At 39.5% G+C, this 27,072-nt stretch overlaps 3 protein-coding genes across 5 annotated transcripts; 1 reads left to right on the forward strand and 2 right to left on the reverse strand.

The window, feature by feature from the left end:
• Positions 1-70: 70 nt before the first annotated feature.
• tlk1a (tousled-like kinase 1a) lies at positions 71-12,123 on the reverse strand. 2 transcript variants are annotated; one of them, XM_080038204.1, is made up of 23 exons: positions 12,080-12,123; positions 8,957-9,038; positions 7,525-7,646; positions 7,339-7,410; positions 6,448-6,486; positions 6,132-6,207; positions 5,973-6,016; positions 5,665-5,760; positions 5,490-5,576; positions 5,282-5,374; positions 4,989-5,099; positions 4,714-4,850; positions 4,328-4,516; positions 4,038-4,104; positions 3,462-3,559; positions 3,159-3,240; positions 2,944-3,035; positions 2,641-2,730; positions 2,361-2,530; positions 2,081-2,216; positions 1,684-1,795; positions 1,489-1,596; positions 71-1,084 (listed from the first exon to the last, which is right to left on the reverse strand). In XM_080038204.1, exons 2-23 carry the CDS (start codon positions 9,003-9,005, stop codon positions 914-916), a joined length of 2,241 nt encoding a protein of 746 aa, XP_079894330.1. In that variant the 5' UTR covers positions 9,006-9,038; positions 12,080-12,123; the 3' UTR covers positions 71-913. The 2 variants fall into 2 exon arrangements, with proteins under 2 accessions (XP_079894330.1, XP_079894331.1); XM_080038205.1 differs by lacking the exon at positions 8,957-9,038 and having other exon boundaries at positions 12,080-12,122.
• A 773-nt stretch (positions 12,124-12,896) lies between these two features.
• Positions 12,897-21,296, reverse strand: mettl8 (methyltransferase 8, methylcytidine). Its single transcript, XM_080038211.1, has 10 exons — positions 21,219-21,296; positions 20,341-20,497; positions 19,997-20,088; positions 19,570-19,898; positions 19,361-19,410; positions 18,505-18,565; positions 15,208-15,347; positions 13,475-13,581; positions 13,271-13,336; positions 12,897-13,094 (listed from the first exon to the last, which is right to left on the reverse strand). The coding sequence occupies exons 2-10, from the start codon at positions 20,490-20,492 to the stop codon at positions 12,940-12,942; spliced, it is 1,152 nt and encodes a 383-aa protein (XP_079894337.1). The 5' UTR covers positions 20,493-20,497; positions 21,219-21,296; the 3' UTR covers positions 12,897-12,939.
• dcaf17 (ddb1 and cul4 associated factor 17) lies at positions 20,972-27,019 on the forward strand. Of its 2 annotated transcripts, XM_080038208.1 has the most exons (14): positions 20,972-21,440; positions 21,541-21,644; positions 22,161-22,251; positions 22,351-22,487; positions 22,589-22,667; positions 23,061-23,150; positions 23,222-23,329; positions 23,446-23,548; positions 23,646-23,788; positions 24,428-24,543; positions 24,801-24,888; positions 25,361-25,438; positions 25,724-25,876; positions 25,976-27,019. In XM_080038208.1, exons 1-14 carry the CDS (start codon positions 21,312-21,314, stop codon positions 26,087-26,089), a joined length of 1,533 nt encoding a protein of 510 aa, XP_079894334.1. In that variant the 5' UTR covers positions 20,972-21,311; the 3' UTR covers positions 26,090-27,019. The 2 variants fall into 2 exon arrangements, with proteins under 2 accessions (XP_079894334.1, XP_079894335.1); XM_080038209.1 differs by lacking the exons at positions 22,161-22,251; positions 22,351-22,487 and having other exon boundaries at positions 25,976-27,016.
• Positions 27,020-27,072: the final 53 nt, after the last annotated feature.

Below are 27,072 nucleotides of genomic sequence, written 5' to 3' on the forward strand. Positions count from 1 at the left end.
ATATTAGCTTTCAGAATGAAAATGCTGATATTCAGTCCCATTCACAGGGAGAGAATAACATTTCCTGGCATTTATTATTCACTCTTAGCAGAACTGCACAATTTGTACCCGAAGTGGAACATACAGCCCTTGAAAAAGTAAGAGCAACAAAGCAGCAAAATGAAAACAACTCCAGGAAACTTGTTTTACATGGGGAAATGTTTAACTCTTTGTACATCTTACTGCTGCAGTTCAAAATTCATCTGTACAGCATATACAGCTCCCAATTGATCTGTTAATTAATATTCCTGCATAGGATTTTTTACATTGTAATTTTCTACATTTGGTTACTTTGTGCATCAAAGGTAAATTACGCTACCCCCAACCTACACGTCACTAGATGCCACTTGTATGCTACACATTACATTCTGGCTAAGTGACTCAATTTTAAAGCCTAACACGTGAAAAAAAAACAGTTAGCCAAATCAAGTTAAATCTTTGTAGTTCTATATAAGGATGTCTGTCCTCTCCTCCTCACAGTAAATTAACTTCTAGCAGCTGAATAATTTGCACCCTGGCAGGACCATGTTATTTCATCTAAACTGTGGGCTGCCAAGTCTCCCTTCGGCCCTTTAAGGCTTTATTCATCTGCGACATCTGAACAGTGTCCAGTCACATTTACTTCAAGGTACGTTGTCAGTTTCAGTGCTTTAGTCGGACCCCTCGACAGATCCTTTTACCCATGTCCTTTTTAAAAGAAAAACATCCCTTCAGTGTCTCTCCATTGATCGAGCCCTGGTAAACAAGTAGAAGCCTGGCACAAGTTACAGGAGGCCGGGTGAGAAGTCCTGCTACTCCTGTTACTGGCTGTTCCTTCAGGGGGGATGGGGGGGCTACTTGGTCAGTTTGCCTTTCTGTCACAGTACGAGGCTTGTCAGTATGAGATGATACTGGAGGAGGCAAGTCCTGAGCCAGCAGCACTTATCTGCAGATTTCCGGAGGAGCTTGACCTCCGCATGTGAGGGAGCAGGTAGGGGTCGCTGCCCATTTGGTGAACGTCCACCCGGTCCTCCTTCCTGTATGCCAGGCAGCGCCTTATGAAGGCCTGGAGGGAGAGGGGGAGCAATGGAATCAGAAATGTGCCAGGCCAGTAAGCTGCAGGTGGAGCCAACGATTCTGGAGAATGCTTGTAGCTCAAAATCAGTGAATATCTCCTCACGATCCACTACCTGTCCGTGCTCTCAATAACAAATAAAGGGTATAAACATACAGCCTAGGCTCTATAAACTGGCATGTTGCTAGATACGGTGAGCCCCTTTAGTTTACATACCCGAGTACAGATCCTAGACTGTATTAACACCAGATTATTTTTTATTTATTTATTTTTATTTACAGAGTGGATCCTTAGGAGTCATTCACTGATTTTGACAAGCATTCTCAAGAATCACTGACTCTACCTTTAAAATCATATTTCTTCATTTAAGATCTTTTGTACGCCAGTTAACCCACCTTCGCTTCGTTACTGGAAACAGGCTTCACAGGGAACTGAATATCGGTAGCTTTCAGTATGGTGTTCTCCTGCAGGATGTCCTGTTGTGACTGATTATGGCCAAAAGGCTGGAAAAAAAGGAGGAGCATTACTTAATCATCATTCAATAAATTACAGAAACATTTAGCGGTGCTATTGTGTCTCGCCCTCCTTACCTTCCTTCCATAAAGACACTGAAAAAAGATAACGCCCAAAGACCACACGTCCACCTTATTGGAGATCTTTGGAGGTTCTTTACCGACCACAAAACATTCAGGAGGCAGGTACCTGTTTCAAACAAAATTGTTTTGAGCAACTTTCATATTACTTCTGATGGTATTGATAATACACAGATTATAATTATAATAAAGAATTTTTATTATGCGATACTGCAACGTTTGCTAAGAAAATTATATCAATACTTCTTCTTATACTGTTCATGTCATTACAGTCAATGTGATGTGATGTGTGTGTGTGTATGTATATATATATATATATATATATATATATATATATATATATATATAAGTGTGCAAGTCATTATCTTATATAATATAGGACATTTCATCTCACCAATAGGTCCCTGCACCCTGTGAGGTCAGGTCCATCCCATCTACGCCGTAGTTGTCATCGTCCATGATTTTGGACAAACCAAAGTCAGTGATTTTGATTTCCCCGCAGGCTGTTCCGTCCACCAACAAGATATTACCTTGAAACCATAAAAGTAAAAGTCAGCACTGGAAAAGTAACGACTGTCAGCCAACAAGACACTTAACTGGCACAATTGAATTGAATTTAATGTAGAATAACTTGATATGTTCTCCAATAGATGCCATGAGAGTCATCTGTCTACCTGGCTTTAGGTCGTAATGGATGATGGGGGGTTTGATTTCATTCAGGTATTTTAGTGCGTTCACGATCTGCATGACTATGGACCGTCCCTCCTTCTCTGACATTAGCTTATGTTGTTTCAAGTAGAAATCCAAGTCGTTGCCTTCGCAGTACTCCATGACAGTGCAAAACCTATCAAATGGAGAAAAGAGACTTACTAAGGGATTGCGGCCCACATCAAACAGAAACTAAGCTCATAAGTGCCGGATATGTACAGACATGAATATATCAAGTGCACTAACGTGTCCGTGTCCAGTGAGAAGTAGTCGTAAAGTTTCACGATTCGGGGGTGGTCCAGCTCCTTGTGTATTCTGTACTCTCGACATGCATGCCTGCGGAGACAGAGGAGGGTAATTATGCATCTATTAGCAACCACAGTATGAAGGCACAGGTGCTGCGTTCTGCTCTGACAGCCTGGCGCCCGGGCCCATGGCGAGGAATAACAAGAAGCTGAAAGCATCCCAACAGTTTGTCTACATATCTCACAGCATTTTATCATGGCATACTGCAGGCGAGGATGCACATTTCCATACGGGCCGACTTACTTGTGATAGTTCTCCTTTTTCTCTTCTCTCCAATTCTTGTTAAGTTGGTGGATTTTCACAGCGGCGTATCGTTGCTCAATCAAGTCAAAAGCCTGCACAACACACACACACACACACACACACACAAAGAGTCTGCTTATACTTGGAAAAAGTGACACCTGCTGAGAGTATTGTTCTGTTTCAAAACCTGCAACATCAACATTTAAAAGACTTACCTTGTAAACTTCACTAAAGCCCCCTCGTCCTAAAAGGTGTAGGAGCAGATATCGTTCATTCAACGTTGGGTGATCTTTAAATCTTTGGAGAGATAACACAGAAGACATTATAACAACATTACAAAATCTCCAACGATAGCTTTGTCGCTAACGTGACCAATGTGTAAAGTAAGAATAAAGCTTCATACAGTGGGCACTGGGCAGTAACTTAATATCTCCACTAGGGTGAAGACACTGGCCCTGTGTGTACATCATGTTCCAATGTCAATGCAGTAACTGTCAAATGAATTGATTCAGACTCACTGTGAGCTGTCCTCGTTATTTATTCTCTTCAGCTCCCGAATGTGAAGGTTGCGCACTCTCTCCAGACGCTCCAGCTCTGCCTGGATCTCAGCTTCTTCCTATAAATGACACACACACACACCTTCAGAGCTCAGACTACAACGAGGGGAGCTCATCAAAACCCACTTGGACACAGCTGACTGGTTCTGTATTAAATATTAACGGTTGACTTGGTGCAGAGTCTGTCAGTGGCTGCCTATGCTGCTTATTCATCAGGAAAACAATGAACACATCAACAAAACTACAGGCACACTCCATCCTCAGGGATATCTACTCAAGAATAACAGTGGTTCAGCTCAGAGAACAGGAGAATCAGAATGAATATGTTTAATTATCCTTATATAGAGAATAGACAATAATCATTATTTTACTACTTCCAATTAGGTTTTAAAAATGCTAAACTGTGTAGAAACACCCTCTATCATTTAATATAATGGGTCATGGATAAAGTGAGAAACATAAATGCATAAAAAGGACCTACACCTGTAATTAAATGAAAAAAATTTTGCAATAAATTGTTGCTGTGTGTTGGCAAACCTTCTTGAGATGTCCAAGGCGCAGTTTGAAGATCTCTTCCTGTTCATGGTACTCTGCTAGCGTTAGCCTTTCCAGGATGAGAGAGATATGAAAAAACATTAGTTTTCATCCACCTTTACTAAGTTACTGCATTCAGACATTCATATACTGCACAAACAGACCTGTTTAACTTGATTTCCAAAAGTTAACCATGCCAAAGAATAAAACCAAAGCTACACTGAATCTTAAACACTGCCTCTGCCTAGGCAACGGCTGACTTGGCATCAGATTCACAAAAGGCCTGGACTTACAGCTGAGGTAGGCTGGGTTTTAGAAAGGGATCGCTTTCTGCTCCGTTCACTGCCTTGGTTTTGCGTTGCTTTGGCTCAGAGTTTGTGGTTGGTGCTTGGGAGTTGCTGGACGATGGCGGTTTCCTCTTTGCTAGAAGTTTCCTCTGCCTCTCAATGTCTTCTCTTTGTTGGTTTATCGACTCTTGCTGTCTGCAGATGGAAAGGAAAGCGGTGTTTAAGACTACGTTACTACCATTTTGTACCTGTGTTCCACAACAACATCTGAGAAAAACACTTGATTTGACGGCATGAAAAAGATGATCAGGAAAATGAAAACTGTAACATTACAGCGTATATATATATATAATAATCAATAAGACAGACAATCTGACAAAAAACCCTCTTACTTCACAAGGTTTTGGAAGGCGTAGCCGTCAGTCCACTGTTCTGTGAATGAGGCCCCGTGTCTCACTGTAGTGAAGTGGCCTAAACGAAGTCTATCCTGCATGCTTTTCTCCCGACAGGACTGCTTCTCCTGGGTGCTCTGAAAAACAATACACAATATAGGTTTGCATGCGTAACATTTTTTAGGGTGGCGTTCTAACCATTACACCACGAGTGCCCCCTGCATGCGTAGTAGTTGAGTGTTTATAAAGGGTTACGAAAAAACAAGACATTTTACCTTTTCTATGAGCAACTTCTTGCTCATGGTGATGCATTTATTCAAGCGTTCCTTGTATTTTTCAAGTAATTTTTGTTGTTCGTCTACCTGTCTCCTGAGATCACAGTTTGCCTATGAAGCAGAAAAAATCAACAGCTGAATACATTATATTATTCTCTCAATGCATCAATTATTTAAAATCTTAAAATTGCTGTTAACAAGGTAGACAGAAAACTTGTTCTGCGCTAAAGTAACATCCCAGCCCAGTCAAGCCTTTCTGAATGGTAGCAGACAAGGAAAGACTTTCTTCTTACCCTTAGCAAATCATCTATTCTGCCCTCCTTCTTCTCAAGGTCTAGGTTCTTAGTGCTTTCCAGGGCAGCTAATTTCAATGCGGTGAGGTCAGTCTAGAGTGGAAAACGACAAAGGTGGTGTTAAAATCTTTCCAAGCTATCTCAAAACACATTTGAGAATGAGGAGTGTGTGGTGTCCAGACTTCCAATTGTTTGTAACCTCACTCACCTGAACAAATTTGACTCCTAGTTGCTTTGGATGTGTCATGTGGTCCCCAAAAGACAGACTAGTAGGAGATGAGCTATTTTGTCTAATCTGCAACAAAAGAGAGAGCATTTCTTTTGTGACAAGGCGACATCAAATGCAGCACTGATGGAGATTTTGAAGCTTTGGCGCTACTTACAGCTGTGCCCTGAGCGGAAAGGGAATGTGAGTTCTGGGGCGAACGAATCACTGGTGGGAGACCTCTCACAGGACTGGACCCATTTCCTCCCTGGAACTTTAAGGTCGAGAGAGGAATAGTGACATCAGTGCTTAACACTTGATAACAGCAGACCCACCAGTTCCCTTTTTCCCCCCAAAGTGCTGTTATTTTAGAGGCAGGAAATGGATTATGCTTCAGATGTTAAAAGACTGACAAAGCACACATTATTCACTCCAAATACTTCCTTTCAATGGATGAAACATCCAAGACCAAACTGAAAAACTCACATCAAAATAATCACTTATTTTGGGTCCTCGCGCAATTGATTTCCCTATGAGAGCAAAAGAAGGGAAAGAGTGTTTTTGTGAGATATTGAATTATTTCAAAGAAATACTGCGAGAAGCAGGAACTGAAATGTAACCAGTGTTAACACAAAGAAGACTTACCTTGGCTGCTCTCTGATTGGATCTCCGGTTTCCTTTTTCGGCCTCTGGGTGTTTCTGCCTGTTTCTTCTCTGGGGTCTGAAAAGAGACATCAAGTCTAAACAACTATCTCACCAACATGACAACCTGAAGCTGCATTCAGTAATATTATTTATATTAAACATTGAACCCAAAGTCGCACTGTAATGCAAAAGTACTGCTGAAAATGAGAATTACAAGTTTTTGCAATAATAGACTTGTGCATTTTTTTTTTTTTTACATCTGTAAATATTTACACACTCATTAAATATTAATTTGAAGATTTCATTATGTACCTACCGAATAAGCAGGAGAACTGCCTCTTTTCACATCTGACCCCTATCAAGTAAGAAAGACGAGAGTTAGAGAGGCATACATCCTAAAAATAATAGTGAGTATAACTGCCAGGTTCTCTTTACTAGATAGATTGTTCAGTCCTAGATTGTCCTAATAACTCAATGTATCATTAGAACTACCATTTCACACTGACCAACACGTCCAACAAACTTTGTTCATACAAGGCAGTTTGTAAAAATGTGCTGATCTGATCCCACTTGCGCTTTGTGCATCACAAAGAACTGAAGGATAAGGAGGAGCAACGTCCACTTTATGTATCAATATCAGCGTGTAAAGGATCATTAAACCACTCTAAATATTGGAATAAAAAAATGCAGCAGAAATACACAGATGCAGCCTCAGAGTGCATTCAGACAAGCTGTAGCACTACTGCAAACAAGACATGGGGCTGCAGTGGTGTGGGTGTGCTACATCAGATATGAACATGGAAATCCAGATTGAAGGCTTACCAAATACCAGGACACAGCGTGGTGGTTGGCACCCTATGCTGTGTCCAAGCACTGATCGTACTGAAATGAATGAGGAAGACTTTGTTGGTCCGAATACAGTATTGCACGCAACCCGATGGGGGGATTAAAGTGTGTCATATTCACAGATGGAGGCTCTCACAGTTATGTAGCCAAGCAGTTGATTTAGGAAATTGATCAAAAGACTGTGAACATAGTGTCATAATAATAATAATGGATGGCCCACCATCTGATATGGTGGGCCACCCAAAACATTATTTTAACTTGTCTCTACAGTAATAAGCAAGAAAGTGAATGAAATACAAATGTTAATGTTTATTGTTGAGATCATTCTAGTCAATGTAACTGTATCAATAGGTTTGTTTACCTCCGACTCCTTGTCGCTTGAGGATCCCAGGCTTCCAAAACTCTGATTTGAACATTCATTATTGGTCAAACCCTGACAACAACAAAAAAGAAGATTTATTTGAGTTAAGGACTTACACAAACACTAAAAACTGTATTTTGACCAATGATGATGTACCAACACTGACATTGCTAAATAGCCACTCACTTTGGTTCCCCCGCTTGTGCTACAAGTGCTGCCCCCTGTGCTGCCGCCGACGCCGCCCATAAAGCGAGCCTCCAGCAGCTCCTGTCTCCGGGGGTCCAGGCTGTTCAGCTCCTCCATGTTGCCTGGGAGGATTAACAACAGTATGCACAACGTTAATTGCAGCCTCTCTGTGCCACCTCAAAGCAGACCAAACAGAAGCAATAAGAGTTACTTATTTAGATGCACATGCATTTTTTTCCTTTTTAGTCTAGACCAGAATCTTGGCCAAGAGCAAATTAATGCCCATCCCACAGTGGCATATCCATTTTACTCTACATTTGTGTGCAGCACTGAGCAGATAAGCCAGATTTTCCATTCTGTTGTTTACTACGGTTACAACTGCCAGATATACTAATAGCACATTAATACTACTACAAACACAGAATAGAAGTCCAGATTTCAAATAACAGACATTTTTTTTGTGCCACAAACACCATTATCCCAAGGGTGTAAGAGCAGTGTTTCGAATTCGACTGCTAGGCACTGATTTATACTGTGCTGCTGTGGGACTGTTACGTGAGCTCCCTGGGCTTCAGTGTTGCTGCAGACTCAGAGGGTCTGCCCACTAAACCTGTGCTTTAATGAAACAACCATTTTGAATCTACAATAGGAATCCATTTAGGTGGAGAAAAGAAAAATCCTAAAACATTAAGAAACAATTTTCAATGAAGTACAAAATCACAGCAGCTTGAAATTCAAAGATATCTAATGGTGAATGTACTGCAAACATACTGGGACCAAATCAACTATGACAGCAGCATATGGAGTAGTCTTCACCTCAGAAAAACTAATTGCAGCATACCAGCATGTCAGTGAGAAATGCAGAAGGCTAATGAAACGGGTACTACATGAAAATTGTGCTATTATTATATTGTAAGGCGGGTATCAGTGCAATTGAGCAGTGCTCCAGGGAACTAACTCAGAAATGACTTATGCTGAAACAAAGACAAAATTCTCTTTTGGATGGAAAGGAAATACTTGCAACTAAATGCAAATACAACTGGTCTGTTATAACAAATGTACTCAATAATCAGAAGCTGTGGAAACGCAGATAATACTTGTGTGTTTTGTCAACTTCCGTGTTTACATATGCCGATAATAACACATTAACACACACATAACAGAATTTTGTACATTTAGTAATTGTATTGTCCGACTGATTGTACACGCTAAATAAGCCTTTGCCAGAAAAGCTAAACAAAAGCCATTCAAAATATCCTCTTAAACAAAAACATTGTCCGGCAGGTTTGATGCAGTTGACCCGCTAAATAATACAGACCTCCGACTATTTTCCAGATCAGCAAGAGAAAACATGATAAAGTAGGAGTCCGGAACAAAAAGAACAAAATGGCTCATGTCATTGAATGGTTGAAGATAAATAATCTCTACACACCTGAATGTGTGACGGGTGCATCGGAGGAGGGCTCAGCAAACAACTCCATCACACTGTCTCACTCTCTGCTGTATTATTTATTCTGTGAAAAGCAGCAACGTTTCAGGCGTCAGACCTTCATTGACACGTCATTGAATTGAGATCACAGCCATTCACAGAAACAATGTCATTGACAGGAAAAACAGCTTCAAATTATATTATTAAGTTTTGTGACTTTAAAAAAATATGTTCCAATAAGATATATCTAGTTGTGCTTGTAGATGTGTGGATTAGCTGTATGCGTTCTATTAAGTATTAACTATACTCAACTTCAGCACAGACATCGACTTGGTTCCAGTAAGTTTACAAGCAAACAACACCGTTACCACATTTTGACGCACCAACTACACACAATAACAGCAGAAAAGATGAGGAAAAAGTTTGGCGATAGTTGTGGTCAAACTCCTAAATCTGTCAGTCATTGGCTTGTACTAAGAGTTCACCTAAACAGTACGGTACAGTGTACTGACACATTGCCATTAATGTCGTTTTGTAAAACACAATTATCGTTATGAACACGATTACCAGTTATTCTCTGTAAACCATATTAAGTATTGTACTACTCACTGAAAAGCATAAAGGCTAGCAACTTGTCAGGACTTGTCCGATTGAAATTCAATAATCAGATGCCTAAAGATGAGAAATATTCATCATGTTATTATTATCTGCATGCCAGATATGTGAGGACTTAAAACAATTATGTGGTTTCCTGAAGGATGTTTCCCTGCATTTAGGAGCATTTGCATGACAACCTAAATTGTTTCTCATAACCCATTTTAGTTATGATCCCCGCTATGTATTTATAACTTGCTAATAAATAAGCAGTGTAATTTGACAATGTTTACTAACTTTCACTGAAATGTTTCACTGACAACACTTGAAGATGACAATAGTCACTAAACTACCGTGCTTACAGCCACTGGCATAATAAAAATATAATCTTGGAACCAATCAGGCAACAGGTAAATTTTTCTCTTCCTAAAGCTTTTAAGAGACAACAAATTTCCCATGATGGGTCTGTGACTTCTAAATCACATTTGCTGAAGACGTCATTCACCGCAGTCATCAGTCTCATATAGCCTTTGATTGCATCTGCACCAATTTGAGAGCAAAACGAATATCCTAACAAGAAATGCAAAAGGTGTTGGATTTTTGCTTCTTCTCATTAACTTGCAAGGCTATTTTGCAGAAAGTGTACACGCAGCAGTACTCAATATTTAGCCCAGAGACGAGTTCTATGACTTAATTTCCGAAATATAAAAATTAATGACACCATTTTCAACTTTCACCAAACTACAGTTTGCCTGGTAGGTATGATTTAAGAAGCGCTGGCATGCTCAGTGTTTGCGATAACATGAAAATAAGCACAGCGATTTTCACTAGAAGTTGTTGAATGTGTTGAACAGAACCTGTTAAAAGGTCTATGATTTACCATATCTCACCTTTCACCCAGTGTTTTCACACAATGTTTTTTCAGGTTTTACATCATAATACAGATCAGTTGTGCGAAGTTCCACAAGGGTTTCCCCTTTAGTTACAAACAAGGCCACATTGAATAAGTATTATCTATACTCAAGCCCCTGCAGGAACAAGTGGTTGAACCCTTATAACTCTTGCTGTAGATGTCATTTAAACTCCCTACTCAGCATAGTGACCACCTGTTTACCAAAGACACATGAGAAGTCTTGGTGAAAAAAAAGGAGAAAGAAAATGACATCAACTGGCAAGGTTTACTCCCAAATAGGTTCACTCATTGGCAACATGCAACAAGCTATGGGGGGAAATTCACCCACACTACTGATTTTCATTCTTGCATTTTACATTATTGTAACAAAAAAAAAATTAGATGCTACCTCAATGTCCAAAGCTATGCAAAAGCCAAAAGGTCCTCCATCATTACAACATCCAGTGAAAACTACTGAGGCTGCAAGGACACATCATGAATGAACACAAGCAAAAACTACACTGGATCACCAACAATTACAAAATGAACATCAGTTAACGGTTGCGTGTGGGTTAGCATGCTGCACAGCACAAAGCACCCTGTATCCAATGGGTGTCCCCTTCACTTTTGTAGGGGGCTCATAACGTTACATGGTCACTTTGATCCTTACTCTAACTTAGTATACTGAAAAAGGTCACACAAGGCTACCAAACATAATGCAATAGAGTCAATAGCAAACGGCTACCTTAAAGAGCATAACTACACAATTAATGTCAGACACTCATTGTCACGTTTAAAGCCGATGTTAAGACCCTCCTGTGCTGTTAAGATGATGGTTAACGTCTGTTACACAGATAGTAGGAACGGTGTTAGTCGGGAATCACCACAGACAAAAGACAAAGGATTGCTAACACCTAACTTATGCATCGATTGCTACTAATCTGGAAACATAATGATAACTATCGCCAAAAATGGCTTTATCTCTCATTGCATTTGCAGATCCCTGTCTGTGTAACTTGACCAGTGTTTGCTTTTATAACGGCAGCGTGCTTACAGACAAGATGCCCCGACTACAATAGTTACCTTTCCACTCTCGCAGGGTGGTTTATCGCCATTATGCACGTATTTTATCTTTAGGGTTATTGCACTGGCCTGAGCACAGACGGTCCTGTGTCCTCGGTGCTACTAGCTAGCCAAACGGGCTCAATCGACTTTGTATCTGACGGGTTACTGTAACGTTAGCTAGCGAGCAGCTCTCGTCACTAAGATTTGCTTGGTCGTTTTATTCCGATTTCCCTTTCGCTGTGCACAAAATTACCTAAACGAGCTGGTAGTAAAGACATAGAAGTCTTAAAATGTTTCACGATACCTTCCCGGGCCTTCACCCCTGCTGTGGTATGTTGCTGAAAACACAGTCCGTGTTGGGGACGTGGAGAGCTGGGACCAAAGATGGCGTCCCCTCCAAACTTCCACTACTTTGGACACTCATCAAGCTACTTTTCGTGTGTTGGCACCGCTGCGCATGAGGTTAATTTTTCACACACCCTGTGAAATTCACCCACTGAAACACCACATTTGATTTTACGTGGGCTGCCATTGAGTGAAAATATCTAATTATTATCGTTTTTTGGGGCACAAACCTCTTTACACCTCAGCAGTGCGTCCTGGCTCCTGGGCCACCTCTCCGTCTTCAAGTGGTTGCATATGAGACGTCACGCATCGTGTGCAAAATTCTTATCGCGAGGGTGATACATTTTTCCTAACGTCAATGACAACATGAGGAAAGACAACATGGACTTTTTTTTGGAGTTCACACCCTTACTCCAAGTGAACTAAGTAAAAACTACACTTTGTGAACAAGTTGCAGGCTATCACTGGAAATGAAGTGATGTTCAAAACTTAGAAGAAATATCTGACATTTGCCTTCAAAGATATTAAATTCCCTTTGGACAATATCAACCCTCTATGGAAGAAAATTTCAGGCAAGATTAGTTACTAAATATGATAGTATTAAGTATGGAACTGTAAACAGCAAAATGATGACACTTAGTCAAAAATGTATTTACCCATTTCATATTTTTTGTAAAATTAAGCTATCATTTTGACCTACTGTCCATCTCATTATTTAGATTTAGTAAGTCAAACGTTTGACTCCATCTTAAAATTTGGATTTATATCATGCAAAAACTGCCATCAAGTAAAGTCAAGTCAATTTTCCTTATGCAGCCCGATATCATAAATAAAAATGTCACTCAGGGGCTTAGGTTTTTTATTACTTTATGTAGCTTAATGATGGAAATAAGAAAACATTAATTTAATTAAAATCCCCCAAAATGTCCAAGTCCTCTTCATGCAATCAATACTCATGGTACACTCAAACTGTTTTATTTGTTTATTGCAGACAATCTTGTTGTTATAAACATATGCTACTTTGGTAACAAATAACAATATTTAAAAAATACAGTTTTCCTGTATTGAATAAATATATATGCCTGAGATGCTAAGATGGTGAAGGTGGATGTGATTTGCTGTATTTGCTCTGCAACCAAACTCGGTGCATTGCAACTTTCTTTCCCCTGTTCACTTGGAGCCGTCTGTCCTCCAGATTCTGAATTTCTTCCAGGCCAGCATTGGAAAATAAATGATGAACCTCTTCTGCAACCAAAAAAATATATAATAAACACAATCAGTACCAGGATGTAGCCAGCCTATTCCAGGCAATACCAATGGGGAATTAATCATTCCCAAGGTTCCTGAAACCTCAAAATTCCAAGAAAAAACACCAAAGTGTTCTCCATGTAAAGGAAAATGCAGGTCAAATGTAGAATTACCTTTAGTGAAAAAGTAAACACAGGTTCCATCTCCACGTGTGTAGAAGTTCTCTGATAAACACCGTCCTGATTGTGAGAGATTAAAATGAAAAAAAATTAAATTAAATTGCATGATACACATAAAGGGTTAAACAATATACAAGTAATTTGGTAATGTAGATTAAATGGCTGCAGTCGTATGTGCGTTATTAGCTTGCGGCTCACCTTTCTTAAACCTGAGTTGAGAGAAGTCATATCTTCCGTAATCCCGGAAAAGGAATATTCCTCCAGGTTTGAGGTATGTAGACAGCCGGTTCATCACGCCTTGAATTCTGTCAATGGAAGTTGCATTTATGGAACAATAATGTTGTACAATAGGATTCAATCTTATTAACATCCAAGTCAGGATTTGCTTATTTTCCTTCGACTTGTTTTATTTAATTTTTTTAATATATTATCAAATTAAATGTTTTCCAATAATACGTTTTTTGGACTTTTGGTGTGACAAAACACTTTGGGCTCTGGGTAATTGCGATTACATTTCTCATCATTTTTACAAACCAAACAATCAATCAAAAATAATAATAAGATGAATCCATTATGAAAATAAGTTATTCATTTCAATCCTATTTTTTTGAAAAAGGTGAAAGATTAATATACACTCAACAAAAATATAAACGCAACACTTTTGTTTTTGCTCCCATTTTTCATGAGATGGACTTAAAGATCTAAAATTCAGTCCAGATACACACTATTACCATTTCTCTCATACATTGTTCACAAATCTGTCTAAATGTGTGATAGTGAGCACTTCTGCTTTGCTGAGATAATCCATCCCACCTCACAGGTGTGCCACATCAAGATGCTGATCTGACATCATGATTAGTGCACAGGTGTGACTTAGACTGTCCACAATAAAAGGCCACTCTGAAATGTGCATCATTTTGCTTTATTGGGGGTCTGGGAACTCAGAACCAGTCAGTATCTGGTGTGACCACCATTTGCCTCATGCACCTGTGTTCTTCGTCCATAACAGATGCCTGCCCATACCATAACCCCACCACCACCAACATGGGCCACTCGATCCACAACATTGACATCAGCAAAGCGCTCACCCACACGACGCCACACACGCTGTCTGCCATCTGCCCTGAACAATGTAAACCGAGATTCATCCGTGAAGAGAACACCTCTCCAACGTGCCAGACGCCATCGAATGTGAGCATTTGCCCACTCAAGTCTGTTACGGCGACGAGCTGGAGTCAGGTCAAGACCCCGATGAGGACGACGAGCATGCAGTTGAGCTTCCCTGAGACGGTTTCTGACAGTTTGTGCAGAAATTGTTTGGTTATGCAAACCAATTGTTTCAGCAGCTGTCTCAGTGGCTGGTCTCAGACGATCTTGGAGGTGAACCTGCTGGATGTGGAGGTCCTGGGCTGGTGTGGTTACACGTGGTCTGCGGTTGTGAGGCCGGTTGGATGTACTGCCATATTCTCTGAAACGCCTTTGGAGACGGCTTATGGTGGAGAAATGAACATTCAATGCACGAGCAACAGATCTGGTTGACATTCCTGCTGTCAGCATGCCAATTGCACGCTCCCTCAATGCTTGTGGCATCTGTGGCATTTTGCTGTGAGACAAAACTGCACAGGGTGGCCTTTTATTGTGGACAGTCTAAGGCATACCTGTGCACTAATCATGATGTCAGATCAGCATCTTGATGTGGCACACCTGTGAGGTGGGATGGATTATCTCAGCAAAGCAGAAGTGCTCACTATCACACATTTAGACAGATTTGTGAACAATGTTTGAGAGAAATTGTAATATTGTGTATCTGGAATGAATTTTAGATCTTTAAGTCCATCTCATGAAAAATGGGAGCAAAAACAAAAGTGTTGCGTTTATATTTTTGTTGAGTGTATCTGGCTTTCTTTCTTTGTCTTGTAACCTTTGACTACCTGTCCGGATGGATGGAGGAAAGCACGAAGACAGCCAGAATAACATCCAGGCTCTGGAGAGGGAAGGGGAAGGAGGCCATCTCCTCACAAATGTCATGGACAAAGGCGTGACACACAGACTCATCATAGTCCGGATGGGCCTATAAGAGCAACAGTTAAGGTTAACTATATCCCAGACTGTTTTTAATCGCCACACACATGTTTCCCAGTGTTATATCATACACATATTTGGGTTTATATACTGTATAACTGTAATACTATTTCCAGATTTCAATGGTATTGAAACAACTAATCTCCATTTCCTCCCTTACCATCACTTCTCTAAACAACAATATATCTTACTACTATAATAAGAGGCCTGTCGGAGTTTTACCCGAAGAAGAAGCTACCAGCAAGATAACGTCCCAGCTGCCGCACCAACAAACTACCGAGACACAACACTTTGCCAACCTGCTACTGCCGTCACCGCAGAAAAAGAGGAAGATAACATCCCAGCCGCCGCACTATCTCAGGTAAGAGATTCTGCTAAACTTTTTCTTTCTTTTAATGACTACTACTTTTAGCGTCGCTCATATTTATATTATCCAGTAGTCGCGCTATAAGCCCCCTTCCCCATTTTAAATGACTCTCCTCCTTCAGCATCGCATATGACTCTCCACACTCCTGGCATAGGCCTACTGCTGTCTGCTTCTCAGAGGAGCCCCTGTGTATTTGAAGATGTTTTAGGTGTGATTCAACCGTAGGTGGCTGATATAAGCTGTGGAGGAATACTCTCAAAACATACTACTGTACTACATGGTGTGAATTATAGTTATCAGGGGAAAAACAAATATGCAATAGGCATAAATGTCATACATAATATAAGTGGAAGGTTATTTTTTTACTCCATGGGTTATTGTCATGACTAGAAGAAGGAAAAGCGGGCTATTGTCATGACTCTAGAAGAAGGAAAAGCGGGCCCCATATAACTGACGGAGACAACTTTTACACTTGCTATGAACAGTTCTTTGTGACCTTAATAAACTCTACTGATTCATATGAACAGTTGTGCTTAATTATTTTAACCACAAAATTCAAGTGTTCAACATGAATCACAGGAGAACCAGGGCCCAAACAAACTACTTCTGTGGGGGACATAATTTGCTGCTCCCCCCTCTGCATGTTTATGTTTTATAACTGGCTTAATAGTAAGAGGACTGATAAAACAATGTGGATGCATCCAGCTCTATTTGGTTTTAATGGGTTAGCACTCCGAACAGGTCCTAGCATGTTCAACATTGATTTCTGCCGATGCACGGACAACATGCACAATACAATAACATTCCATTGGACTGTATTGTGTCTAAAAAGTCAGAAGTTAACAACCTACACTGGCTAATTTCTGTTCCCAGCCACTCAGCGTTTCAGCCGTCATGCTCTGCTGTCCCGCCACAAACATGGTAAGTATTATTTTAGATTATTATATTATGTTATAGTATGTATGATATTATTACATTTTTCCATCCCCCTCCTATGACAAAGACATTTAACCAGTTCAGCTACCATTATCATGAAAGATCACTTTCATATCACAGATCAAAGTTTTATAAGTAATTACTGTAATAATTTGACATTCACAGGACAAAGACAACTAACTGTTGACGGCTGCTGAAAATGTGGACATCCACAGAAAGAAAGCTGCCAGTAGGAGACAATCGCACCATGGAGCCGGTTCTACACCTTATACAACACAACACTGATGACACAATTCAAAGAAGGCAGGATGCCCTGTCATGCTGCTGAGGAGCTGGCTGCAGCCTCAGAAACCGGACCAGACTCATGGTTGGGCTAATGTTGCCTAGGGCAGTGGACTGTGGGGTAGCAGTCAGCCCTAACAAGGGATTCTTCTTGCCAAGGACACCTCTCCATGACCGTCCCCAGGAGTTCCAATTCACTTTGATCCAGAGGCAGTTCCCCCTTCACCTGCCCTTTGCTGTCACAATCAGTAAAGGTGAGATACAATCCATCTTGCATACGCACATTTTCTCATTGCAACTTTTTGATTAGTAATAATAACCTGACCGTTTGTCTTCTGCAGGACAGGAGAACAAGAGAGTGGTGTGTTCCTGTCCCACAGTGTGTTGGGACACGGACGGCTGTACACTGACTGAAGCAGAGAAAAACCAGCAACAAGTGTGAGAGTGTTTGTGGGAGACAACCAAGATGGACTGACTGACAGAATTGCTGTTTTGCATTTACATTATCTTTTAATTAATAAATAACTCCAAAACATGACAAACCTTGCAGCTCAGGAGATCCTTTACAACTCCCTCATTTACCCTGCCAATCCACCAAGCATGCCCTCATGGCTCATAAAGTGAACACCACAAGTGATGAAGACATACTCAAACATTGCATTTGTCAAAAAACATCTGCCATAATTCCTTCCCCACTCCTGTATGTAATATCTATGTAGTTATTCACTTTCCACTGACTAGAGGTTGAGCGCGTGCGAAAACTCTAGTTTTCTTAATTGAGCAAATTTACAGTGCATAGAGAATCTGAGAAAAAAATGTATTCAACGCTGATGTTCACATGATTTTTTAATTTCTTGGGCTTGTGTCATATTTGGAAACCAAATTTCTCACAGGCCTGAAAATGAATTTGAACAGTTTTGATTGGATTCCATTATTTATAGACACATCATTCTTTTGACATTTTGGCTCCATGCTCTTCCTCTACTGAGAATTCTATTGTTAACATTCTGTCTGTAGGGCATTCTCGGCTACATGGAAAATGACATTTCCTTCAATTTTGGATACAAACATATTAAAATATACGGAGCTGAGTTTAAGTGGAGTCATTTGCAGAAAGCCAGAAATAAAAATATAATTTAAATATAAACTACGTTAAAACCTGCACAAAAATATAATCTAAAATGACCAGATTGTCTTTGTAGTTAATAAGCAGAGCTTTGAGTTATTCTTCAGTGCTTTTAAGTATGCACACTGTGTGTGGGAGGGTACAATAGTCTGAGCCATGAAATCTATTTTGAGTAACTTATTTGGAAAGACCAACAATTGACATTAATAGCAGCTTTACAATGAATTATAGTAACAAAATGAATCACTTCATCAAATGTTAATATCTTCTGTCTAAATATTTGAGCAGTTTTATTAGGCTATAAATAGATTAAATACATCGCTGTGAGTTTGACTGTTAGTCTTTTTAATTATAACTTATATCAGCCACACTGGCTTTGAAGAAAATTACCTTTAATTATATGCTGTACATGGTTATACAAAGCAACATGCTTACCTTGACCAGCTGTATAGCACACAGGGAGAAGTCACAACAGTATAAAAATGTGTCCGTTTCTCTGCAAAGCAAAACAGCCAATTTAACAACCTTTGAATAATCACAAATACAATGCATCCGCGCGAGGAAGCACCTTCTCCTTTTACTGAGCTATTTCAATGCTGGTATCTTTGCAGCTGTTCCAATAAGATGAAGCAAATTCACAGTCACCCACCATTAATACTTCACACAGGCCTTTTTACAGAACACATAGTTAAAATCTAATTATTAGTGGCAGAACCACATTTATTTATTTTAGTTTTAGGGTCCTAATATTGCTCATGCTGGCTCATTACTCCCTAGGACTGTTAATCAAAATATAGCAAGAGTTGCCTGTGATTTCCCTACTATGACAAGTCAAGATGCCTCTATAAGCTATTTTTGACAAAGTCCCCTTATTTTTTTGCAATGGCATATCAAATTCAGAATATCAGTTGCTTCAAGTGACCTTACCAAACTGCACTAAAGTAAGCAATGTTGTGTTCATGTGTATTTTATGTAGTATTAAGACAATACAAGTAATATTTGCACATTTCATGCTATACATTTTCCTCCCGTCCATTTAATTCCAAAGATGTTACATCAGCCAAGGTTTTGTGCTAGTTGGGGATGTGAAGCTGGATAATGTTACGGTGTACATAAAAAAAAATACATTAGTCAATAAATTCTATTTTATATGCCAATATTTAGTGCAAATGAAATGTCATGCTTCTGTAAAAACAGGTTGCATTGAAAACTGGCATATTATCGACATTAATGACGTTGTATGCATTAACTCAAATGGAATATGTAGAAATATCTAAAAATATTTACCCACTTTATGGAATTAACGATGGGAAAGACACTGTTGCCCACCCCACATCCAACCTGTGAGGAGAACAAAGATTTCATCAATATTTCTGCCAAAGTGAGTCATGGCAAAGGACATTACTGCAGCAACTTATAGCCTAATTCTTTTTATTTCAAAATTGTGTGATGGTCCAAATTCAACAGTCTGAAATCAGTACATGTGAACAGTTTTAATACCTCTAAGATCTTGAAAGATGCATGCTGGCCAGGGTAAGTAGTAGTCTGTGTGGCAGCGTCATGTTTTTCAACACAGGCCTCCTGTTGATGGGAGGTGTTTGTACTTGTGTGTTGCTGGTTTATTGTCTCTGTGTCTGTGCTAGATCCACTGGGTGACGTGCATGCCTCCTGCTGATCACCCAGACGACTGTTTGTGGTTTGACTTTTTGCAGCTGAAGGAAGCAATTCTGGGAATTCTAGAAACAGCCACTTGCGATCTTTGAAAAACTTATCCTGGTGCATCTCATAAAACTTGTCCCAGTACTGGAAAGCCTCTGTGTCAAATGTTCCTGTGTGAAAAGGAAGATTAAAGAATATTTAGTTTATGCGCCATGTTAAAAAAAAAGATCTAACTTAGTAAAATATGTTTACGTGAATTATTTCTCGCCTTGTTCCTCCAAAGGAATTTGTACACAGGAATTTTCTTCCGCCATCTGCCGTGCGTTTTCTTTATCCCCTTCTGTCCATTGCACATGATCCCTAAAATGTAAAGTATTACAAAAGCATCTCCAGTTCAACTTTGGTAACTCCCATATCGTATCAAATGAAATAAAAATAAAAACTACAACATATAAATCCCAAATTGTGTGTTGAAGATACCCTACATTTCAGCTCTTTTTTCTTAAAAGTAGCCTTAGGCCCACCTCCACTGATATCCTAATATCTCCATTTAAGGTATATACAGACCGGCGACATATCAAACTAACTCCCCGGTACATAACATTCACTGACCACATGTTGTGCTTAAAGATGTCATCACGATTGGTCAGGATCCTTGAACCCAGTGGAGCCGACGGTCTTTCTCCTGTGGACTTTAGTCTTGAGGATAATCTGCTGAAACCTTTAGCCAACTTGGCTAAAGGGAAGCTCCGTAGTTTATGCATCTATTCTGTGAAAATGCAGGAAGGCTTGAATAGGTTTTACAGTGCTTTGACAGTGTATCTACAGTTTTTGAAAATCATATGAGCTGTAGTGGTTTGATGCTGACAAAATAGCTTAGCACAACACATCTGGAATATTTAAAAACACATTTAGTATTTGATTTAAATATTTAACTCAATCTAAAACATAGCCTACTTTTTGCTTCAGTGGAGAACGAGCCCATACAGAATATATAAAAATAAAACAATGTGAAGTTAGATTATTTGTCAAAATAAAAAAGGACCCGTGAGATCCTCAATGGTAAACGTGCAGTACCGACGGTCGACAGGACGGCGCTAATGTTCCCAGCTAGGTTCGCTTAATTTATTAAGTAGAAGAAGACCCATGTGGAGACTACAAAAATGGGGCAGGAGAAGGCAGCTAACAATGGCAGCTAACTATCTGTGACAGCCACACACCGGAATGCTTTCAAATTGTGACATTATAGCCCACCAAACTGAGGATATCACGTATTTGTTTCTGAAGCCATGCACTGCTACGCCCTCTGCGTCATAAAATACGAGAAAGCTAGCTGCAACTTTTGAACGAAGTGCACGAGATGTCATTAGCTCAACAGCACCAACTTTAGTTATCCGATAAGTTCTCGTTAAATTCATCGTTAAAACAGGGAGGCGGATAAAAAGATGGAGCTCAGCGAGGGCTTCTAACTACGGCTACCTCGGCCTTACCTGGCTGTGGTTTCAGGGTCAGCTCCGGTTGTTGTCTCTTTCCATGCTTACAACACCAGACCGTCCTCCTGTAGAGACACGTGCCGCCTGCTGATGGCGCCACACCGGAGCAAAAGAGTCGTGAACGCCGCCGAGCTGCTGAACCGGAGGAGCAGAGGTATCAGGGATAATGGGACCTTGATCAGACACAATATGAAAGTCCTTAGAGCTGTACTCCTCCAGGTGATAATGGAAAAGACGATGCGTTTAAAAATTCACTGTGCCAGTAACATACCAATGACTGTTGTTTTTACTAATAGTACAATCTTCTTTGCGATTGTAGGACAGCAGGGAGTTCATTAAAGTATGGAGCAAGACCTCCAAATCCACAATAATGTATGAGAATGGCAAACTCTACTTTGAAAATTACCTGAACTGCTACAGCTGGTGAGTATGAGTAATCAGCAAAATAATGACTTAGAGCTAAAGATACATTCCACATCTTTAAAATGTAGCCTACTTAAAAAGCCACATAATGCATTTGTCAAAATGAGTCACACACTGTTATTTGTCATCTTGAAGAATCCAACCTGAGAATCACAGCAGGATAGCTCTTGAGGCACACATCATATCATATATTAAGTATATTACTTAGCCTACCATAAGAAAAACAATGTCAACCCTGAGTTTGAATGTAAATGAAAGATGTTCTTATTTTGTTGGTGCTTAATTACTCAAATACTTGCCAGATACAATTTCAACCAGTTTATTAATATATTTTACCAAATTGAAATTTGTGCCATTATGTGATTGAAACAATGTGAAAACATGAGTCGTTATAGCGTTAACATTGTAATTATACATGGCATTCAAGTGTACAAATTTAAGGGACATTCACGACAGAATTAAAGGTGTGTACTAGTCTGACACACAAAACGATGGGATTGTATCTTCTGGTTTCAGTGTTCATTCAGAGCCTCGGGTTCTTTACAAATTACCGAAGAGGTCTAAAGTGGAGAAATATGAGGACGCCTTGCTGTGTCAGAGCCCACTTGTAAGTGAAATAATTCAAACACCCCGTTGTTGCATTAATGTCGAATTTGCAATGACCTGATTTTATCTGGTTGTTTTGTCTCATTGGCCTTTTTGACAGGACAAACCATTAGCCTCCCCCTCTGATCATAAACCCAGCCTCTTGGCTTTGGCTGCCAATAACTGGCTGTATCGCCTTTCACCTGAAACAGGACGAGAGCTGCAGAGAGTTTACCTTTCTGCAAACATTAAGTTCAGGTATCAATCAATGCTCTAAATTCTCTGTACTTTCAGTTAAGGCATTCATTTGAACTTTTAGTCCATCTGCAAACCATTTAACTTACTTGTTTTTTTGGTAGGTATCTTGGCTGGGATGATTCGCAAGAGATGTTCTATGTTAAATCTGTTCAAAACAAAGACACACCATTGGCAAGACAGGTAAAGAGAATCTGTTTAATTCAAAAGAGTTGCACCTTCATGAAAGAGTTCAATCTAAAATGTGATCTCCATAATCAACCACTCTTGTATCAATGAATTGTTTAGGCAACAATACTTCATGTTATAGTGAAATATGTCCAATGTATTTTGTCAGGGCTCACAGGGACGATTTTTAAATGCTAATTTTGGCCAAAAGTGAATATTCACATTTAAGAAGCTAGAACCAGTGCATTCTTGCTATTTAAATGATTATTATTTTGCAGTTGAGTGAATCAGTTCATCTATTAATTATCTTTTCATTTAGCCTTTTAGTAGTCCCAGAAACAGTTTTCTGATGTTGAGAAGAGTTGATAAAATTTTACCTTTTTTTTGTTTTGTTTTTATTATTCACAGGCAGGTATCGCTCAGAATACAGTGTTGCACCTTGCCATCTTCCATGTTTTCCCCTTGCAAATTCTGGGCATTATGGAGATCAACAAAAAGGTATTCAATTTAAAGTTGTTTAATGTGCCTGGAGGTGGTAGTGTGTTTCTAAAATGTAATCATTCTTTCAGGTATTTGGAAATGGTGTTACAGACGTTGTTCTGTCTCAAGGTGTAATTGCAGTGTCTTACAACATCAAGTCAGTGAAGCTGTACAGCTTTGAGCACATCCTCCAAAGGGTATGTTTGTTTTTTATTGTAAGAGTTTCCTGCAACATGTTTTGTTTTATTATTCTCCTGGCTCATATTGTTGCACACATCGCTGTGTATCTGATGAATATTTGCTTTGTATTTAGTGCTTGACAGAGAAGTTAACACTTGGAAAGCATAGTTCACTTCTTGGAGGCAAAACGGTGGGAGACGCTCCGTTCGGTATTCCGGTAAATATCCAGATCACAGGTGAGGCTGTTTAAGTCTAATGGACTTTTATGAAGCAGCGGGAATGATTTTAATTTCAAAGTAAAAATGTTTTTTTTATTTATTTTTTATGGTAAAGATTGCCCTCCAGTGCTATTCGAAGTATCATGCTCTAATAACGGCATTCAGATCGGAGGCTACCCATGGCACTTTATCTACACACCTCCACATAAAAAACACAATGGGACTCACCACATCTGTTCGCTTAAGGACAGCACTTTGGTAGGTTTAAAGAATCCCCTCTTACCATACACTGTAACATGACATTTGGTACTTTTGAGCACAAAATGCAGAATGTGCTTAGCCATAATGGGGGAAAAAAAACCTTGTTGTGTAATAGACACCAAATTGGCCAGAGCCTATTGAAAGTGTCAGTGAAAGAAGGCCCACGGATGTTTGTGACAGTCTTTGTATTCAGCTGCTGGACAGTGCAGGACAGAACCCAACCTGCGATCACTATAAAACACGACACACTGTTCCAACTACCTTTGTGTATGTCTTTGCTGCATATGTAACATAAGCTTCTCTGTAATTTGCATCTGTGACAAAGATGCGTGCATTGATTCTCGCAAAATACCATTATCAGCAACATAATAAATTGTGTTGACAAACAGCTGCCACTGTTGCCAAAACACAAGTAAACAGTTGTGTTTGCCCTGATCAAAGTGATTCAAGAACTGCATACACATACAGTGTAATTTTTTTTTTTTAATATTGATGGTCAAATCCAGTTAAAGTTAATCATCAAGCGATTCAATAGAATGATTATTGTCTTTTCATATTTATGTGCAGTTTTCAATACAGTGGAAAACGCATTCCCTATATGAGATAATGTGATACCTATTCATTTTATAACATTAGGCAACTGATGGAATACAAAACATGGACTGCTCCTCAATGCTCCTAGAGAGTGACAGGATCTCCTTCCACCCTGACGACTCAGGAAGACTCATTCATGTAGGACCTACCACCATAAAGTGAGTAATACAGTCAGCCTTTACAGAACAAAAAAGAAGACTGTGCAAAGGACAGTGTTGAGGCAAATATACGAAAACAAAGGAGTCCAGAGTCATTTCTATTGGATAAAGGATTTAAGTTTCATAAAGTGGATTTTCCTTAGCCTCTGTCACTAAAAGCTACAATAGCAAGTCTTCTCAGAGGATCAGAGTTAAATTAATTTTCCATTTTACTATTTTTTGTATAATGTACATGTTCTACAATATTTTTTTTTTAGTGTCCTAAAAATCCTCGGGGAACCTGACAGTGGTGTGCCATCAAAGATAGTTAAGGATTTCTCTATGACAACCCAGCAAAACATCAATGTAAGTGTAACACGTATTTACTCACTAGGGCTACTGTAATATGTGCTGTATTCACTGCAGACCTAACTTGCTGTGATCATGGTTAAAGGCATACTAAGAGATCTCCAGCGAACGTTTGATTATTTTTTTATACTAAACACGTCTATATTTGACGCTCAGAGCAAGTGCCTGGCCCGTCATTCTGGCCGCGGATAGTAAAAAAACATACAGCTGCTGGCTCTAAACCAGGCTTTTTAAATCGCCATTAGCGGATCGCCGACTTTTGAGCATGCACACATGACAGACAGGTAGTGTTGAGTAGGTATTAGCTGATTTTCACAATACCGGTAAGTGTTCTAGATTACAATCGCTTGGTCTGCCTTTAAGTACTGTATGTATCCTGTGTTCACTACGAAATAGAGAAATGCCTTGCCATAGTTATGTCTACTCAATCTTATTGTTGTAAAATGTTTCTACTTTCCGTCCACCGCAGCCAACCTCACAGGTCACTGTCACCTCATCAGGCCGCACAGTGAAGAGAAGATTTCATCTGGATGACCCAAATCAAGAGGTAACTGTGTGCCTTCTTTGGAGCTTAAAAATAACTCTTGGAGAAACATCATCTTCCAAATTTCATTCTCAAGTCCTCAGGCCACTGTGTGTTTTTACACCAGAACAAGTTTCTAGGTTCATCCATCTGAGTTTGACCAATGACTCACTACATTTCAAACCTCAGCACTTTGCTTCCAAATATGATTTTTATTCAAAGTACTGTTGTCACATATGTGGGACTCACAGCAGTACAGCTTCAGTGATGAGATGAGTTCACAATGATAAGGACTTTATAATTCAACAGACCTTCTTTACGGTGGAATATGAGGATGAGCTGGACCTTTTGGCAGTGGTAACTAACGGTGTGGAGGGAGAAGGAAAGGCTCACGTCCGGCTGCACGATAACCTCAGCGGGCAGTTACTGCGGACGGTTGTTCTGGATGAACCTTGGGATGAGGTGAGTGACTCGACATGACTGCACTAACATTCAGCTGCCTCCTCGTCGGTGTACTTGGATTTACGTGTGCTCTCTCTCTCTCTTTATATTCCGTTTCAGACTTATCGACATGAGTTGTTCTTTGACAAAGACACGATTGTTCATATTGAACAAAAGAACACAAACTACTGCTGCCATGTTTACAAACTCACGGCTGCCAGAAAAAAAGACTGACTATTTAAGATTATGTAAATACTTAAAGGCCTACTTCACAGAAAGAGAAATGTAGGGTTAGACAGTGAGACCATAAAACACTCTTTCTGCCTTTTCTCAGGCTAGGATGATCCGATTTCAATTTTTTTTTTGCACATTTATAATTCATAGGATCTCCGAGTTCAATACACCTTCATATTCCAACTGTTGAAGTAGGCCTTTAAAGTTGCCACCATGTATTTTTTTTACTGTCAAACTCATAATGCTGTTTTTCATGTCTGGATCGTTGTGTTAGTATTTCTTTTGAGTGCATTACACTCGATAATCAAGTTTAAACAATTGTTGTTTTTATATATTTTGTAAATGTGTGTTAAAATAAACAAGCTTTTTAATAATTGTAAATATTTACACTGTGTTACTGTGTTAACCATGTTCCCTCTTACACCTGTTCAACCTTTTTTAAAGACTGTTTCTCTAAATAAAATGCTATATCTTTAAAAGCTACTTAGTTCTCCTGCCTCCTTCTGACGTCCAAAATTAATGTAATATGTAGGCTACTGTGTATGATCAAAATTGGGTATTACAGTGGGTGTTGATGTTGTAATGTCTTTGTTTATTCCACATATAAAGTGCCACATTATTTATATTCATTTGAAAAAATCCGCTTTTGTGTCAAACTACTAAGAACAAGTTGTCAGCTATGAGGCATAAAACAAGAAATCACAGCTAAAAGCAAAGCTGTTGCTGAATAGTGGAAGCAATGTGTAATGCTGTCAGAAAAATGCCAACTTAATATATTTGTGAAGATAGGCTACACGTGTAGTAGCATTAGTGAACCTGTAGCAATGAATGCCAAACAGTTAACCTTAATGCTGTGACAGACTTCCTATAACAACATTGTCCTCATTTTCCCCTGAGGCTCCTGTGATGGTATGTGTGGGTGTGATCTACTACTGCACCTTTAAAGAGAATCTGAATGATGTTATATTGCTGCTGCCTGTCTC

The sequence above is a fragment of the Ammodytes marinus genome, assembly GCF_949987685.1.
Source record: "Ammodytes marinus genome assembly, chromosome: 12".
NCBI classification, from domain to species: domain Eukaryota; kingdom Metazoa; phylum Chordata; class Actinopteri; order Uranoscopiformes; family Ammodytidae; genus Ammodytes; species Ammodytes marinus.

Coding starts and splice junctions, on each gene's coding strand:
- mettl8 (XM_080038211.1), bottom strand. CDS start 20,492: ATGCATAAACTACGGAGCTTCCCTTTAGCCAAGTTGGCTAAAGGTTTC. Junction 13,337..13,474: donor TCAACTCAGGTTTAAGAAAG/GTGAGCCGCAAG, acceptor TCTCACAATCAG/GACGGTGTTTATCAGAGAAC. Junction 13,095..13,270: donor TGTTTACTTTTTCACTAAAG/GTAATTCTACAT, acceptor TTTTGGTTGCAG/AAGAGGTTCATCATTTATTT.
- tlk1a (XM_080038204.1), bottom strand. CDS start 9,005: ATGGAGTTGTTTGCTGAGCCCTCCTCCGATGCACCCGTCACACATTCA. Junction 5,761..5,972: donor AAATAAGTGATTATTTTGAT/GTGAGTTTTTCA, acceptor TCGACCTTAAAG/TTCCAGGGAGGAAATGGGTC. Junction 1,796..2,080: donor CAGGGTGCAGGGACCTATTG/GTGAGATGAAAT, acceptor TGTTTGAAACAG/GTACCTGCCTCCTGAATGTT.
- dcaf17 (XM_080038208.1), top strand. CDS start 21,312: ATGGCGCCACACCGGAGCAAAAGAGTCGTGAACGCCGCCGAGCTGCTG. Junction 21,441..21,540: donor TTAGAGCTGTACTCCTCCAG/GTGATAATGGAA, acceptor TTGCGATTGTAG/GACAGCAGGGAGTTCATTAA. Junction 23,789..24,427: donor CGCTTAAGGACAGCACTTTG/GTAGGTTTAAAG, acceptor TTATAACATTAG/GCAACTGATGGAATACAAAA.